This window comes from Prionailurus viverrinus, chromosome F1 (genome assembly GCF_022837055.1).
Source record: "Prionailurus viverrinus isolate Anna chromosome F1, UM_Priviv_1.0, whole genome shotgun sequence".
Classification (NCBI taxonomy): Eukaryota; Metazoa; Chordata; class Mammalia; order Carnivora; family Felidae; genus Prionailurus; species Prionailurus viverrinus.
In genome coordinates this window covers 22470461-22488121 of record NC_062577.1, presented here as the reverse complement: position 1 = coordinate 22488121, position 17661 = coordinate 22470461, and the positions used below count along the sequence as shown (strand labels likewise).

The 17661-nt window shown below is 45.7% G+C and overlaps 1 protein-coding gene and 1 long non-coding RNA gene across 2 annotated transcripts in view; one reads left to right on the top strand and one right to left on the bottom strand.

The window, feature by feature from the left end:
• LOC125155690 (uncharacterized) overlaps positions 1-6340 on the bottom strand; it is a 42419-nt gene extending 36079 nt beyond the window's left edge. The window contains exons 1-2 of the long non-coding RNA XR_007148309.1: positions 6210-6340; positions 3541-3858 (exon numbers count right to left, since the gene is read on the bottom strand). This is a non-coding gene — a long non-coding RNA (uncharacterized LOC125155690). The remainder of the gene's footprint in view (positions 1-3540; positions 3859-6209) is intronic.
• Positions 1-16683, top strand: part of LAMC2 (laminin subunit gamma 2) — a 57528-nt gene extending 40845 nt beyond the window's left edge. Inside the window, exons 12-24 of the mRNA XM_047841200.1 lie at positions 375-620; positions 2526-2671; positions 3600-3756; positions 4018-4223; positions 5179-5258; positions 6336-6485; positions 6966-7110; positions 7745-7894; positions 8407-8521; positions 10061-10260; positions 12187-12345; positions 12439-12538; positions 14936-16683. Coding sequence (XP_047697156.1) covers positions 375-620; positions 2526-2671; positions 3600-3756; positions 4018-4223; positions 5179-5258; positions 6336-6485; positions 6966-7110; positions 7745-7894; positions 8407-8521; positions 10061-10260; positions 12187-12345; positions 12439-12538; positions 14936-15189 — 2108 coding nt within the window. The 3' untranslated portion in view covers positions 15190-16683. The remainder of the gene's footprint in view (positions 1-374; positions 621-2525; positions 2672-3599; positions 3757-4017; positions 4224-5178; positions 5259-6335; positions 6486-6965; positions 7111-7744; positions 7895-8406; positions 8522-10060; positions 10261-12186; positions 12346-12438; positions 12539-14935) is intronic.
• The last annotated feature ends 978 nt before the right edge of the window (positions 16684-17661 follow it).

Genomic DNA, 17661 nt, shown 5'->3' with positions numbered 1-17661 from the left:
TGATCTTGGAGTTGTTGGTTTGAGCCCCATGTTGCGTGTAGAAGTTACTTTAAAAAAAATGTCACATTTGTCTGCTGGTCACTCTGAAAGTTCATTCTTCAGCAACAGCCTCAGTGATGGTACTATAAATCTGACTTCCTCAACCATCTAGTTAATCGGCAGGAAGCCTCCTAGTAGGGCTGCTGTGTTCTAACATCTGGGACCACCATGGAATGAATGGAAGAGCTGACCTCCTGCCCTGGGCACCTGCTCCTGCTGTTGTTCTGGGGTCCAGGGTGGGAGACTCTTCCAGAGGGTGACTGGGACCCAGGCCCCTGTGCCTGTTCTTGCCATCGACAGATGACCACTCAGGCTCAGGCATTGGTTTCTTCCAGGTGCCCGCTGTGAGCTCTGTGCTGATGGCTACTTTGGGGACCCATTTGGGGAACATGGCCCAGTGAGGCCTTGTCAGCCCTGTCAGTGCAACAACAACGTGGATCCCAGTGCTTCCGGGAACTGCGACCGCCTGACAGGCAGGTGTCTGAAGTGCATCCACAACACAGCTGGTGTCCACTGTGACCGGTGCAAAGCAGGCTACTTTGGGGACCCTTTGGCTACCAACCCAGCGGACAAGTGTCGAGGTAAGACGGCATCCCTCGACAGATGGCGTGTGCATGTGCACACATGTAAGAACATACAAATCAGCTGGGCCAGCAGCAGGTAATAGGATGCTACTGTGGTTTCTCTGACCGACTGGCCCAAGAACAGTTTGGACTTTTCACCTGTCAAAGGCCTTAAGACCCCTCGGCAGGGTTCTGGAAGACAGAGCTGGAGGGTGTCGAGTGGGTTAAAGCTGGGTTGGAGAAGTAGAGAAGGCCAGGCTTACATTCCTGAGCGGAAGAGGAGGTGCGAAGCGACTAGGTCGTATGCCTGGTTCCAAGGCTGGCAGAGGAAGTGTTGGCAAAAGCCTCTCACAGGACAGCAAGAAAGGACCTGAGACTAAGCCTGAACACACGGAGGTGGCGAGGGGGGTGCTGTGAAGCAGTTTAAGAGACCCTCTCAGGAAGTCTGGGTAATTGATGTAGACAAAGGTAACAGTTTCAAGTACTACTAAGGAGACCCTGGCTTCAAAGCAGCAGCTATCTGGGAGCACTCCTCAGGGCTGCTTCAGATCAAAGCGCCAATGTGCACATGGGTCCTCTCGCTCGGCCCTTCTTTCCAGCCTCTGCACATGTCACATATTCAAGAAGTTCAGTTCTAGGGAGCTGGCCCGCCCCCACAGACCTACACTCAGTTGCAAAGGTCCCAGACCAGCCCTGATGCCCAGAATGCAGGGGCTTATCATAACAGAGCCACGAGGGCCTCTGGGGACCCAGATTGGAGGACTCCCAGTTCCTTGTAAGGTCTGCAGGGAGCCCAGCCCACAGAACCTCCACCCCTGAAAATGCCTAAGGATCTCTGTGCAACCTGAGGCTTCCACACAGGGGCAGAGATCCCACCTGCCCTAACCCCAACCCTGTGGGTTAGCTCCAGTGTGCTTGGAAGTACCCCATGATAGGAAGAGCCCACATGCCATTTTTGCAGTACTGAGTTCAAGTCTAGTTTTTTACCTATTGTATTACACTGGTTATGGCAGTTAATCTGAGCCTCAGCTTCTTCATATGGATGAATGTTTAGCTCAAAGTGGTTGTAAATAGAAGAGCATATGAGAAAGTACACTGTAAACAATAACTCTAGCGATAAGGAGTTAAGAGACTTTACTGGCTTTAAACTATACATTTCTTCACTCAATTATCTTTTGTCAAATCCCTGCCAAGTATCCATATATGGAACTAGATGCTAGGGCATAGCAATGAATAGGTCAGTTCCAGCCCCCGAAGAGATCATATGCTAATAAGACAAAAATATGTAAGTGACACTTACATATGTGATATTATGTGCCAAATATTTCACGAGCATCATAGAGCAACCAAGAGAATCACTTTAACTCCCTTAGTGCACTACCTCACCCACTGTTCTATCCTCTGCTCCTAGAACAGTGTGGTACATAGGTGCTCAATCAGTATGAATGAATGAAGATATTTTTTAACTGCATTTCCTACATCAAAGGCAGCAGAGCAAAAGGAAAAGAGCATTGCCTCTTTTCCAAGTTCTCATTCTGGCTTGCCATTTACTTGCTGTGTGACCTACAGATGACAGCCTCTCTGAGCTCCTATTCTTCATCTATAAAATAAAGTGAGCTAGAGCACCTGCAGAATATCCAACAGCTTTACAACTTAATGGGAGGAAAAAAGCACCACCAGAAAGGATGCACTGTTGTAGTCCCTCTTTATCCACACGTTCACCAAACTTACTGGATGATTCCCAAGCTCTATCTATATTGGAAATGTAGTTGGAGTCCCAGGCAAGAGAGGAATCTAGCACAGTGTGAACTGACAAGGGCAAAGAAGGATTCTTTGCCATTGGTGACTTGATCCTTTTACCTTTGCTATAAACTCCAGTTTCTAGCATTAGCTTGATATGAATGCTTTGTCTTTTCTCTCTAGCTTGCAACTGCAACCCAATGGGCTCAGAGCCTGGGGAGTGCCGAAGTGATGGCAGCTGTGTTTGCAAGCCAGGGTATGGTGGCCTCACCTGTGAGCATGCAGCATTAACCAGCTGCCCAGCTTGCTATAATCAAGTGAAGATTCAGGTGTGCATGTTACCCAACTCTCACCCCCATAAGCACAGTCTAAGTGTCTACTGGGTGGGTCTGTCACAAATCTAGGACCCTCCTAGCCTCCTGGGGATGAGGGTGGGGATTACTATTTGTTGCTTTAAGAATTGCTATGTTAAAATGTAGTAATAGGTTTCAGATGCTCTTAAATAGACTTTTCAAAAGTACCCTTTTGCAGATACGGTCTCATTTGGTACACTTGATAACTTTGTGAATTTGCAAGAGAACGTATTCTGACATCCGTTTTCACTGAGCAAGTCTCAGGACATCTGCGACTTTTCAGTCACATGGCCAAGTGGAGCCAAGAATCCCACCCTGAATTCCCTGTGAATTCAGTACTCTTTCCACTTATACCACTTTCTAGTTGGATTTGTAAGAGAGGTCCTTCGCAAAACAAAAATATATAGAAGATCCATGGAGTCTAGAAGGTGTCAAGACTGTTCAAAGAATGGCCTCCAGAAATTTCTTTCACATTCCAGAGAAGGACATGGATGTTAATTATTAGTTACTATTTCCTAGGGTGAAGGGCGGAGGCAGAGAAGGCCCAAACCCTGAAGATTAGAACAAATTCAACTTTTTTTAATTTATCAGTTTTACCTGCCTTCTATAGCACTTTTTTGTTCCAGACACTGTTCTAAGCCCTATACAGGTACTAACTTAGCCCAAATAACTAGGAGATATTTTATTATCCTCATTTAATGGATAAAAGTGACTTGCCTGAGGTCACACTCACAGCTAATAAATAGGGGGGCCAGGATTCAAACTTAGAGTCTAGGCTCTAGTCTAACTACTACCATGACCTGCCAAGCATTTCTGGGCTTTTAACTATTATCCCCCCCGAGTACCTGGTATTGGACTGTGATCTCCACCTTCTGTTCTGATCTTCTGTCCTATGTGGTTTCAGATGGACCAGTTTAGGCAGCAGCTCCAGAGCCTGGAGGCCCTGGTTTCAAGGGCTCAGGGTGGTGGTGGAGCAGTGCCCAGCACGGAGCTGGAAGGCAGGATGCGGCAAGCTGAGCAGACCCTTCAGGACATTCTGAGAGAAGCCCAGATTTCAGAAGGTGATGAAGGCCGATTTCCATAATCTCCTGTGGGTATCAGTTGAGCAGGTGTCTCTGCCCAGCACTTGCAGAGAGGAGGACTATCCTGGACTCTCCCGAGACCTGAATGATGGCAATGAAAGCAGTTCCGTGCATTCACTCATTTACTGGGTTTTTACCATTTTGCCATAAGCCAGTCAAAGTAACTTTTCCAACCCTCCACGTTGGATTACCCTGTGCTGATTGTGAAAGTGCTCATCCTTCTTTTCCTTACTGTACCAGGTGCTATTAGATCTCTCAATCTCCAGCTGGCCAAGGCAAGGAGTGAAGAGAAAAGCTACCTGAGCCGCCTGGATGACCTCAAGAGGGCCGTGGAAAGAATTCGGGCCCTGGGCAGTCAGTATCAGAACCGAGTTCAAGATACTCACAGGCTGGTCACGCAGATGCGCCTGAGCCTGGAGGAAAGCGAGGCCTCCCTGAGAAACACTGTAGGTGTTGCTGGGATAGGGTACTGAAGATCCCCGCTCTATTGGGAGACCCCCCCCCCCCCCCCTGCAGACTTTCCGTCTCTCCCATTTTTAGGTCCGCCTGGCAGGTAGCTGGACTTTTTCTGGAAACAGGCACAACTATTCGTGTTATTTGGCTTCTTGTAATTCCCGGTTTTACTGCATTTGTGTTCTTCCTAGCTCATTTCTCACTAACCGTACCCCTCTTATTGGCTCTCTTCTCCCTTCTCACACTGCACACCTCCCTAAGCTGCCAGCGGGCAGGATTTAGTTTTGTTCATATTTGCATTACCAGCCCACAGCATAGTGTGTGGCTGTGATAAATGTTTGCTGCATGAATGAATAAAGAGGAAAGGTGGGAAGGAAGGAATCTCTGAAGACAGGATTCTGAAAAAAGGGGGGGGGGGGGGAGTGTTGCCAGTATGATTCTTAATGCTGTAGTTTTTAGGGTGGTAGGAGGGAGAGATTTGAATGAGCCCTCTCCTCTCAATGCAGAAGACAATGGTGACTAAGTGGGTGAAAGAGGAATAAAAGGAGATTGCAAGACCATCATGCTGAGGAAATGATTTAGAAAATCCATATTGATTTTTTTCATTACAAAAATATTCTATTTTGTAGAAAATAGAAAATAATCCTGATGCCATTAATAACCACCACTGAAACTTGGTATATAGTCTATCGACCTTAAATACATATGAAAATACATATTAACATGAATATATTTTTACATGCATCAGTATCTGTATACAGGGTTTTTTGGTCTTGGATTTCTACTTTATTCTTATTTTTAATGTAATAATTATGGTGACTAGGGACTCCTGACATCAGGGTGTAGAATGTTGTGTGGCTAATACCAAGTTCTAACAGGTCAGATGCATAAACCCGCTTAAGTTTCAGGGCCGAGTGCAAAGTCTTAACCCAAGTCTCCTTTTTTCAGAACATTCCTCCCTCAGAGCACTACGTGGGGCCAAATGGTTTTCAAAGCCTGGCTCAGGAGGCCACAAGATTGGCAGACAGGTGAGCAGACCCCCTGCTTCAGGCTACCTCTGCAAGGCCAGACTCGAGCAAGACTGTAGAATCCTCAGGACCTAAGCGACATATTCGATGCCTCCAGCCTCCTTTGCAGCCATTTCCTTGCCTTGGGGCCATTTTTTTTTAAGCCTCTTGGCTTTTAGTGTATGTAGGTGGCCACTGGGCCACGGTCGTTTGGCAAGTGTTGCGGGTGGAGGTGTTTTTTACCACAGATCTTTCTGACTCACAGTATGGCTTTGGTGTGTGTGTCAGAGGTGATTTTTTTTGGCCCGTGAAATGAAATCAGCCTTTGGAAGAGAACGCTCTGCAGCTTTGAGGGACTCCCAGGCTCCCACGTCGAGCCTGGGAACAAGTAGCAACGAGTTGTTCACTAGCCTGTGGGGGCCAGGGCTGTAGACGGGGAGCCTCCTCCCGAAAACCGGCTCTGCAGGGCCCCAGTGGTACCAGGCGGCTCCCTAGTCCTAGCCCGACTAAATCCTACCACCCTGGTGAAGTGGTTTGCTCTTAGCAAGAGTGCTCAGCAGGGTGGCAAGACTCAGTTAACCCAGATGGAATTCAGCCAGTGAAGGGGGCCGATTTGTGTTTTTGTAGCATGAGCTGCCTCGAGTTTTTCTTTTTAAAAATCACTTTCTAAGCCTGTGGGGGACTTCTACGGACAGGCTCTGCCCCCTTCTGGAGGAGGGTCCAATGTCGAGTGGCAGCAAGGGAGTACGGGGGTGTGGGTTCTGGATGAAATCAGACCTAGGCGTTTCTTGTGGCACAGAACATCTTATAAACGCAGTATTTTACCTGCCCGTGCCCCACCCCAGACTGCTCGCACGCGTCTCCATGCCCCGCTCCCCCTGGTTCCACCATGAACGGAAAAGATCAGCAGCCACGGTCTAAGATGTGGGCTCCATCTCCAGAACACCTTCAGATCCCCTCATTCCGACTAACCTGGATCGATTACGTCTGGCGTTTCCAGCCAAACTAGCTCCTTTACTCCTCTCCCTTCATTCAAATAGAACTGAAGGAGGTCCTGTGCTATGAAAACTCAGATTTCTTTGTTTTCAATCCTTTCAGCCATGCTGCGTCAGCCGGTAACATGGAGCGGCTGGTGAGGGAAACCGAGGACTATTCCAAACAAGCGCTGTCGCTGGCACGCAAGGCTCAGGGGGAAGGAGGCGGAAGGGGCAGCCTGGAGGGCTCTGCGGTGCAAGGCCTTATGGGAAAGTATGTTTCAACGGGTCCTCACACGGGTCAAGATAATCTGCATCCTTCTGCGGTGTGGTGCAAACCACGTGTGAGGGGCACACCATGTTTCACTAGCAAATAATCCTAAAAGGACAAGAGGAGTGTGTTGATTTGGGGAAAAGGACACGCCTTTACGGCTGGAAGAAAAGGGTGATTAAGTAAAATTTGTGCTTTGAGAGACTGCAGTACTTCGGGAAGTTGTGGTTGAAGGATGTGAGTAAACCCATCTGGTGGCATGGAATGTAGAAATGTTATCAAGGGGTGGGGAAACTCGGGCTGAATTCTGATTTAATCTGTATAAACTTCAAGGTTTATGTTTAGATCATGGAGAGGGACACATCTGGCACATAACCTCATTTGGCTCTTCCGGTAACTCCAACGTCCATACTTTTTACACGACAGGATGAATGTTTGCTTTCAATAAGGGATTCCTCAAAGTTCTTTCTCCCCACCCTGCAGGTTGGAGAAAACCAAGTCCCTGGCCCAGCAGCTGTCTGGGGAGGCCACTCAAGCTGACATTGAGGCAGACAGGTCTTATCAGCATAGCCTTCGCCTTCTCAATTCCGTGTCTCAGCTTCAGGGAGTCAGTGATCAGTCTTTTCAGGTGAGGGCATGTACTATGTGCTTGGTGGACACAAAAGGGCCATAGTGCTTGCTTCTTCTGGGGTTCCATAATCTCAAATCATTCAGCTTTCCCTCCATATGGACCTTTCTTGCATTGTATTAGGGAGTGTATTTTCTTAACTATTTCCTTGTTCTTAAACCCTAGTCTGCCTCTGAAAAAGCCTTAGCCCACATCCTGAAGCTGCTAAGAATTTTAGGTCTCTTCCTTTGTTTTAGGGACTACTGAAACCTGTGGGAAGTTACCATGGATAAAGCTTGGTATTTACATTTGGGTCCAAACCATAGTACATCTCTATGTACTGCCATTCAGAAGCCTTTTGTTCTTCTCAGAAGTTTTAGTTGTTTCTGTCATCAATTCCTTTAACTGTCATAGATTAAGATTCAGCTTTCTACCTATGCAAAAAGCACTCACCATGATTCCTACAACATTTTCATGCATATGTAAACATGTAAATTTTAAGAGACAAAACTTGTCTGATGCTATCATTAGATATATTGCTTCGTTTCTGTTAGATTTTGCAGTTATTCTCAAACAATGATGCCAGCTCCTAAGAAGGCTGGTGTGGTGACTGATAGGCCGAAAGTCAGACTCCTTCATTTCTTTGGGCTTACAGGTAGAAGCGAAAAGGATCAGACAAAAAGCAGATGCTCTCTCAGGCCTGGTGACTAGACGTATGGAGGAGTTCAAGCACATGCAAAGCAATCTGGGAAACTGGGAAGAAGAAACCCAGCAGCTCTTACAGGACGGAAAGAATGGGAGACAGGTATCCTTTCGTTAATTCATTCACTCAACAACCAGGTAATGGATGCCTACTAAGTGAATAAGTATGGCAAGAGGAACCACAGAAAACTCTGAAGGTCATGGTATCTTATAGATGGAGTAACAGACAACTTGATAGAATTCATTTCCACCCACTGGATCAGCCCTCAAACCTAGGAATTGGACTCAGACCTGAGTTCAATTTTGGTCCAGCTTGTTCTACTAGCTTGGCTTTAGGAAGTATCCAGAGTATAAGATTATGATTTGCAAAACTGTACTTGTCCTTGATGGTAGACTAGAGTTTGTGACCGTTCTCTATATGGGATTTGTCATTAGGTTATAAAGCTCGCTCTGTCCCAGATTGTGGAGGGCTTTGCAACAACACCCCTAGACTTCCTGGTGAATTGCAGCACTCTGTCGTCATGAAGTGTGCCAGGGTGATTCTGCTGTTCTGCCAGAAATACTCTTCCTCAGTGTAGGTTATGTTTACTGTAATCTTATTCTGCCTCTTTACAGAAATCAGATCAGCTGCTTTCCCGTGCCAACCTCGCTAAAAGCAAAGCCCAAGAAGCACTGAGTATGGGCAATTCCACTTTTTATGAAGTTGAGAACATCTTGAAGAATCTCAGAGGTAAGTATCTCATGGGTCAGGTCACTTGACTAGGTTAAAGGTAGAACCAGGACTTTATCTTGAATCCATATGTAGCTCTCTGATAGATACATTGGGATATTAACAGACATTTAACAAACATCTTAGAAAGTATTAATATTGGATGTAGCAGAAAGAATTTAGCTTGATGTCCGAAGGCTTGAGTTCTGAATTTTGCTGGGCTGACTGCTCAGTGCTGACTGTAGGCAAAGTCACAGCCTTTGCAGACCCTAAGGTCTTCTCTTTTAAAGAGAGAAGGTTGAATTAAGTGATCTCTAAGGTCCTTTCACAGATCCAGCATCCTACTACCACAGATATTTTTCCTTTTCTTTCGTAGCCTGGCTGGTTCCAACGTAGTATTAACGGCACCTGGATGGCTCAGCATTAGGGGCACCTGGGTGGCTTAAGGGTCCGACTTCAGCTAGGATCATGATCTCACTGTGGGTTTGAGACCCGCCTTGGGCTCTGTGCTGACAGCTCAGAGCCCGGAGCCTGCTTTGGATTCTGTCTTCCTCCCACTCTGCCCCTCCCTAGCTGGTGCTCTCTCAAAAATAAACATTAAAAGATTTTTTTTTTTTTTAAGTGTAGAATCAATGTGGTTGTTTTGTGGTGATAGAGCAAGCTTTGTCACAACATCTAGATCCCAGGAAATTTGTGCCTTGTAGAGGTTTTAGGATTTCAGGTTTCTTTACTAACTTACAAAAAGAGAAAACATTCCTAAAGTCTTGGGATTTTCCTCACAGAAAGAGCCTCTACTCCCTCTATCCAGCCTCCAACTATCATCATTGGTAGCTTAGGTTTAAGGCTCTGGCTTGAAACTTTGGGCTTCAAAGATTCCACCTGCTTTCTAGGTGCCTACATGGCTCAAACATCTGACTTGAGCTCAGATCATGATCTCAGTTTGTGGGTTCGAGCCCCACGTCAGGCTCTCTGGGCTCAGAGGCCTCTTTGGATCCTTGTCTCCCTTTCTGCCCCTCCTCCACTCGTGCTTGAGTGCTAGCTCTCAAAAATAAACGTTAAAGATTCTACCTGTTTTTGACCTACTTTAGGGTCTTAATACTCTTGCAGTGGTGGGGACCAAGTACAGGCTGATTGTCAGCTTTTCTAAGAACTTGATTATGGCTCTTTCAATGGGTCCTTTAAGATACTTTCTGCTAGATAAGGAGCCACAACTTCCCCTACTTTTGCCCCCAGGCAGTAATAACACTCTTCCCGGAATTTTTCATGAAAACTTTAGCCCCTTCACCTTCATTTGTAAGCTTTATGAGCCATTAAAAACACTTTTTGAGGTTTTGAGTTCTTAGAGTGCAAGCAGGGGAGGGATAGAGAGAGAGAGGTAGACACAGAATCTGAAGCGGGCTCCAGGCTCTAAGCTCTCAGCCCAGAGCCTGCCTCAGGGCTAAAACTCACGAACTGTGAGACCATGACCTGAGCCGAGGTCGGACGCTCAACCCACTGAGCCACCCAGGTGCCCCTAGAAGTCACTTTTCATCTTCACGGCAATATTTTCTTGCCTTTCAGAGTTTGACTTGCAGGTTGAAGACAGAAAAGCAGAAGCCGAAGAGGCCATGAAGAGACTCTCGTATATCAGCCAGAAGGTTGTAAGCGCTAGTGACAAGACTAAACAGGCAGAAGCAGCCCTGGGCGGTGCTGCTGCCGATGCCCAGAGGGCAAAGACTGCAGCCAGCGAGGCCCTGGAGATCACAGACAAGATAGAACAGGTAAACAGAAGTCGAAGTGTAGGCTGGCATTAGAGGTCCCAAACGCAAGAGTGGCGTAGGAAGCCAGAGAGAGAGAGAGCGAGAGCGCGCAGCAGGCTCACTTTTGATCCCTACAACTTAAAGTCCCGTTGGGGCCCATAGCAGCCCCAGATCCACACAGGAACCTATCACAGACTAAGAATCTGGAGTGCTCCCTATCTGCAAGAGAGCAAAGGCAGAATTGAACGTGAGAGAAGCTAACGCCTGGGAGGAGGCAAGAGACCCGACCAGGGCTTCTGTCTCCGTATTTATGGAGCTCCCGAGATACTACCCACGTGGTGAACGTGAAGAAAACAACACCTTACACGTGTGAATGAGGAAAAAACAATCAAACAGTAATCATTAACTTGTGGGTGTAGGAAGCAAAGGGTCGGGGGGGGGGGTAAGTGGTGTTTGTGATCAAGATACATCAGTATATTGGCATCAGTTGGAAGGTAATTTCCTGCAGGTGATATAACAAGTTACTCGTGATCCCATTACAATACCTCGCTGGCTGACCTCGGGCGTTTTCGCCACGTGGTGGTGGCTTTCCGCCCTAAGCTTTCTTCTAACCCGTTTATGTAAGTAGAACCTGTCTCCCCACAGGTGCCCCTTTTTGTTGATTGATTCACAAGGCTGTCTCTGAAAGCTGCAGGCTTCATTTGCAGCTCGCATTTTGGACAATACCATGAGCAGAGCCATCCAAGATATATGTATATATACTTTTATCAACTATTGTATTAGCTTCCTAGAGCTGCTATATGAAGTACCACAGACTAGGTGGCTTAAAATAACCGAAATTTATTCTCTCGCCATTCTGGAGGCTAGAAGTCAGAAATCAATCTTAAGTCATTGGATCTACAACAACCCTATTTCCAAATCAGGTCACATTCTGAGATACTGGGGGTCAGGACACCAACATATCTTTTTGGAGGACACAGTTCAACCCCATTAACAACTATCATCGATGTTTGATTCAAGGTTATGAAATTCTGGAGTTCTGCATCCCTTATCTCTATTTTCTATGTCTGAGCACCACATATCCTTTTCTTCCCCCCTCCCACAATGTACCAGCACTGTGCTTGATGCTGGGGATACGGAGATGAGAAAGAGCCAGTCCTTCTCTTCAAGGAGCACTTGGTGCAATGGGGAGAGACAGACTAGTTACACCACAACCCACATGTTAAATGCTATCGTTAGGAGCTGTGCTTTCTCGGCTGGAAGAGATCTTCTTATGTCTCATTTAAGCATGACTTCTAAAAAGCTTCTGCAGCTCTAGAAAGCCCAAAGGGAACTTTTAGTATCTGGACTATTTGACCACTTGGTAATTTGCAAGAATAATTTCTAATTGTAAGTCCCTTGAGGGGAGAGACCAGTTTCATGTGCCTCTCTTTATATAGCTTCTAGCACACAGATAACTGCAATTTGATGCTTAACAACAGCTTATTGATAAAGGTACTGATAAACTTTGTTCTAATAGAAACAAAAGCACAGCTGTAGCCCATTCATTCTCTGCACCTCAAACTCAGCTGTCTCAGGGATCCTGGTAAAATCACTCAAAAGTCTGTGGCAGCAAAGAACTATGACAGGAAATGATTTGAATTTCTCACCCTCTGAGTTTTCCCAAATAGTTTTTTATTGCGTTCACTTTTTGGTGAACATTGACTTGACAGGGAATCAGTGTTTCACTTCTGACCCTCCTAGGACCTACAGCCAGACCCTCAAAGTAACTTGTTTCAAGCAGAGCTTGGGAAAGGGTGTGTCTGCAAGTCTGACTGTCCCGTTGTTCATCCAACTCACTCCATCAGGGCCTGGCTGCAGCTGTGTTTTTTCCGTATTTGTTTCTGGGATGTTTTTGTGCCTCACCCCTATATCTCCTCCCGTCCCTGGCTCCCTTTCTTCTCCCAGGAGATAGGGAGTCTGAACTTGGAAGCCAACGTGACAGCAGATGGAGCCTTGGCCATGGAGAAGGGACTGGCCATTCTGAAGAGCGAGATGAGGGAAGTGGAAGGAGAGCTGGCAAGGAAGGAGCAAGAATTTGACCTGGATATGGACACAGTACAGATGGTCAGTTTCCATCGTTTTCCATGGGAGATCCCTTTAAACTTGCTAATGTGAGAGACACCCTTTCAAGACTGGTTTGTATTTCTTTTTCTCCAGGTAATTACAGAAGCCCAAAGAGTTGATAACAGAGCCAAGAATGCTGGAGCTACGATCCAAGACACCCTCAACACGTTGGACAGCATCTTAGATCTAATGGGTATGTGGAGTATCCACAATCTTCCAGCCCCATGCTTCAGGGCTTTGCCCAGAAAATTAGCTAGACCTAGCCCTGATGAATGGAAGTCTGATACCCTTACAGGGTATTTGCTTTGTTTCCACACCCAGAGACTTTGAGCTTTACATGCCTTTACATCTTCTGGATTCTATTTTAACGTCTATAAGATGGGTCATTGAGTACCTATTGCCCTTGGAGGTGAAAGTCTGTAGGTCAAAGATCTGGGTGTCTTTAGAGAAGGTGTATTGAGGCTCAGAGAGGTTAATCATGTCCCTCAGATCACATAGTAAATTGTGGAGGCAGTATATTCAACCTTCACAGCTAAAGAGAAGACTGGACAGTTTGACAGTCCTGCTAAGGGTTCTGGCCTTCATCCTGAGCAGCTAGTGGACACTTTAAAGCAGAGTAATAACATCATCACTGTATATTTCAGAAAGATCACTAAGTGGAGTGCAGGAGTGAGTGGAGGAGAGCTTGGAGGTGGGTTAGACAAAAGGCAGAGTGAGACCATTTTGGAAATGGTGGAAGGAGTTGAGGAAGGAGGTGGCCAAGCCTGAACTCTGATACAATAGTGGTAGCAGTAGTGAGTGGGGGAGATTCTCCCAGACTGTGAAGAGTCACTTGCTGATTCTGCTGTTTGTCCCTCCCAACCCACAGTTATACCTTAATATAAGCGGGAACTTGACCTTGCTGATTGATAGCCCGGAAGAAATGTAAAGATAGTAGGAACAAGAGATACTGCAAAATTTTCGGATAAAATAGATTTAATGGCACAGTTTGGCAACAATTCAGATTTGCCCACAGTATCCCTCCCCCTGATATCGAACCCTCATTTGGCCTGATTTGTCAGGGGCTGCAGCAGATAGGGGACGAGGGATTTGATCATGGATTCCAGCCACATTCAGGGAAAGGTTTGGTTTTACCTTTTCAATTCGGTAGGACAACTCTAAAATCTGATTTTTCTGTGGAGTACCATCCTCACCCGGGCAGATCAATATTGCCTGTGTTGTTATACTAAGGAGTCTGCTTTGTAGTCCCATTAGCTCCAAAGAGTAAATACCCTCTGAGGGTGAAAAAAACACAAAACCCAGTTCCACAGTGGAGATACAAGCAGCTTTGTTTAGTGTCCTGAAAAAGGTAATGCGACAAACAGGGCCCTTCAAGAGAAAATGAGAGCGTTTTACCAGGTGCCAGGCACCATGCCAGGCGTTCTCTGGTCATTTAAGCCTTTTTTGAGGTCCTGTGAGGCAGGTTTTATTATTTTTATTATTTTATTTCACAGAGGAATAAACTGAGGCTCAGAGAGGTTGATAAGTCCCACGGATCACATAGTAAACTGTGGAGGTGGGATTTAAACTGAGGACTCTTTGATTCCAAGGCTCCTGTCCTTTTTGAGCAGATCGTCCTGCCTCTCCGAGGACATGGTTATTTTGTTCCCAAGCTTACTTAACTTTCCCAGCATGTCATAGAACCCGGAATTCTGGAATTCTCCCCTGCTCTGAGGTGAAGGTCTGATCTACCAGATATACATTTTTGTTAGGGTGTTGTTTCTCCTGTTTGCTCTCTGGAGTCTGGGAACAGTAACAGCTTAATCTCTAGGTGTAATAAACTCAGGCAGTCAAATGCTCACACCACGGCTCAGATATGTGAGGCAACCCGACCTTGAGTTTGAATTGACCAAAGGCCACTCAAACCCTTTCCACATTAAATAGGTTTGGCCAGGTGCCCTTCCTGCTGACATTAGTTTTAGATTATATATGGGTGAAACATACCTCAACAAATATGACTACATTTAATATTGGAAATAAACTGATAACTAGCCAGATTCCCACTGTTTCAGGCCAGAATGATAGCTTACATCACCTCCTAACAGCTGGAATCTATCCCCGAAACGTCAAAGCGTACCTTGGCCTCTTTAAACCCCAAACCCAGCCAGTTTCTAAAGGTCTTCTAATGGAAAACAGCAAGATATTTCCCAAGGATAGTTCAGTAAACATAATTTGGAGTTGATTCTGATCCTAGGGTGAGCCGTGTTGGGCAGACACCTTGGACAGTACTCAGTCTCCTATGACCTTCAGCCTTCGTCTTTTCAGAGCGTGAACTTGGCCCTAAAGTGAAAGAAATCCAAGCTTCATATTGCTTAACTATAGAGTTCAGAGGCTTGAACTGGGCTGTTCATAACTAGTAACTAGGCTAGAGCTCTCAGAATATTTTCTATATTATTCCCAATGTAAAATAAGCCTTTTAAAGGCATGGCATACCATTTTCTCTGGGCAGGTGGAAACAGGTTTTAGTTAAGGGTGTAGAAGGCCCTTGTGTGTTCAAGGAGATCTAATCACAGCTCTTCTATATTAACTCCTTTCTCATTCCCTAAAATAGACCAGCCTGGCAGTGTGGATGAAGAGGGACTGATCTTACTGGAGCAGAAACTCTTCCGAGCCAAGACTCAGATCAACAGCCAGCTGCGGCCCTTGGTGTCAGAGCTGGAAGATCGAGCACGTCGGCAGCAGCGCCACCTTCGTTTGCTGGAGACGAGCATCGACGGGATTCTGGCTGATGTGAAGAACCTGGAGAACATCAGGGACAACCTGCCGCCAGGCTGCTATAATACACAGGCTCTTGAGCAACAGTGAATCTGCCATAGAGATTTCTCAGCTGAGGTTCTTGGGATACAGACCTCAGGAGCCATCTCGTGTGGTTGGGGTGGGATGGAGACACTTGAGCATGTTGAATGGGCATGCTCAGGTCAACTGAACCTGATCCCATCCCTGAGACCTTGGCCAGATAAATGTCTTATCGCACCAGTGTGACACTACTTGCTTCCTGATGCTGGGCAGTGAGGCAAATAGCACTGGGTGTGAGACTGGTCAAGGGCCTGGACCCCAAAGGGTAGACTGGATGGAAGGGCAAGCTGCATGGGCAGGTGTTTGCCTTGGGATAGTCACACACTGAGTCCTGGAGTATGGACAGTGTATGGAGTATGGAGTATGCTGCTGGGCTATAGTCAGCTTATTCTTTGAATAATATGACCAAAGGAGAAATATTTTTACTTTGCCCACCCATACAGTTCTTCCTAATGTCTGAACAGAGAGTGAAGTCCAGTCACACTGTGGCCAGTGAAATACTATTACCTTGTAGTGTCCAACTACAAGCTTCTCATTGACCAGAGTTCCTCCCACTTACCACCCAGTTTGTCAATGTGTCGTCCACTTTCAAGCTGGGAGAAATGAGAAGTGGTGGAGTGAGAGGCTGTAAGGCTGGTCCATTTGGAGCAATGGTGCCTGTTTGGGTCCTGCCACCTTCAGTTTCTTCTGGGGCCTAGAAGTGCCATCCTTTCTCCAGTGACGCCATGGCAACTTAGGGACTACTTTTTTATTAAAGCACTTCTGACCAGCAAAGCAAACACTGGGAACGTATTTACTTTTGGGTTTCAAAGTGATAGAAAATGTAGCTTGAGCATTGAAAGAACTACAATTATCTAGAAGATTTGTTAGTCCTAATTCAATCCCACTTTTCAAACACTAAAAATTATGTGTGTCTACGTGTTTTATTTTCTCATTCCCTCTCCCTGTAGCAGAGAATGTTTCTACTCACACTTGAGCTGGGTAGGCTCCATCCTTCATCCTTCCATCCATCCATCCCTCCATCCATCCATCCTTACAACATATATTTATTGAGTACCTACTGTGTGTCAGGGGCTGGGGTACAGTGGTGACGTAGTCTCTGCCCTCACAGAGTTGATTGTCTAGTAAGGAAGACAAACATTAAAAAAAATATATTTAAAATTACAACTCTTGTTCATCACAAGTAGTTTTTATTCCAATAACCCCCTGGTTGGCAACCTCATTTCTCAACAGAACATGTTGCAAGACACTCCCATGGGGGCACTTGGGTTTGGCAAAGCTGGGATGGGTCTGGGTTGTGCACACTGCTTTGCATTCCAGCCATCACTCCTCCCCTTTCCACATCTGATTGCAACAGACTGTTGAGTCATTATGACACCCCTGGGAATTGCTGGAAAATCCAGAGACACTTCCACCTCGGCTTGGAAGACATTGGTGCAGCCTTGCCTCTATAGCTCCTTGGCTTTTCATGGATGTGTTTTTAAATAAAGAACAATTCTTAGATGCCTGTAGTCAGTTTCTAATTTGTCAAACTCTAAGCCTAAGATGGAGGAACCAAAACAATAGAAACCAAAATGTCACAGAGCAATGGGTCCTAGAGTTTGTATTTTTCTGAACATCTTGTTTTGCCATTTCCAACCATGAGAGCACTTTATGAGAGTTAATTGGTGCTGTCTCCTAAGCATAAAGAAGGACTTATTTCTGGAACAACCTGAGCAGAGTGGGGTTATAATTAATATTTTTGCCTTTCTTCCTTTGGCTATGAAATTAAGGTAAAATCAATAGTTTGTGGTATATTGTCATGCTTTTTAATAAATTAAAATCTAATAAATTAAGATCCTGAATTGGTCATCTACCCAAATGGCCAAGGAAAAAGATTCTGCTCCAGTCCACATTAATCCCTCAAATTCTGACAGGTCTAATCACTTAGCTTTACCTTCTGTAGAAGTGAATTTATTATCCTGTCTTGGCATAGTCAATCACATGTCTTATAAATCTCTCACTGTAACAACTAGTACCCAGGAAATGTATATGTATTACTTAGATTAACTACTATATCACATCGACCTAAAAATGTATGTGGCTCAAGCACAATAGACTTTTTTTCTTGCTCTAATAACGGATAGGGAGCAAGTGGGCAGGGTGACCCTCTACATAGTCATTCCAGGGACCCTGCCATTTGCAACATGTGACTTGCAAGGTAGCCTTGGGACTCATTTCCATTCCAGTGAGTAGAAAAGGAAAAAGACATGGAAGTGGGAGACACCTGAAAGGTTTCTGTGTGTCAAGCCTGGAGGGGATGCAAGTCACTTTCTCTCACATTCCATGGTCCAGAACCCAGTTTTAGAACCATATCTGACTTGCAAGGGGTCTGAGAAATAGAGTCCCTTGGTAGGAGGCCATGTCTCAGTGACAATCCTACACTATGAGAGGGAAGAATGCTTTGCTAAGTGATTGGCATCTGTCTCTGCCAAGTATGAG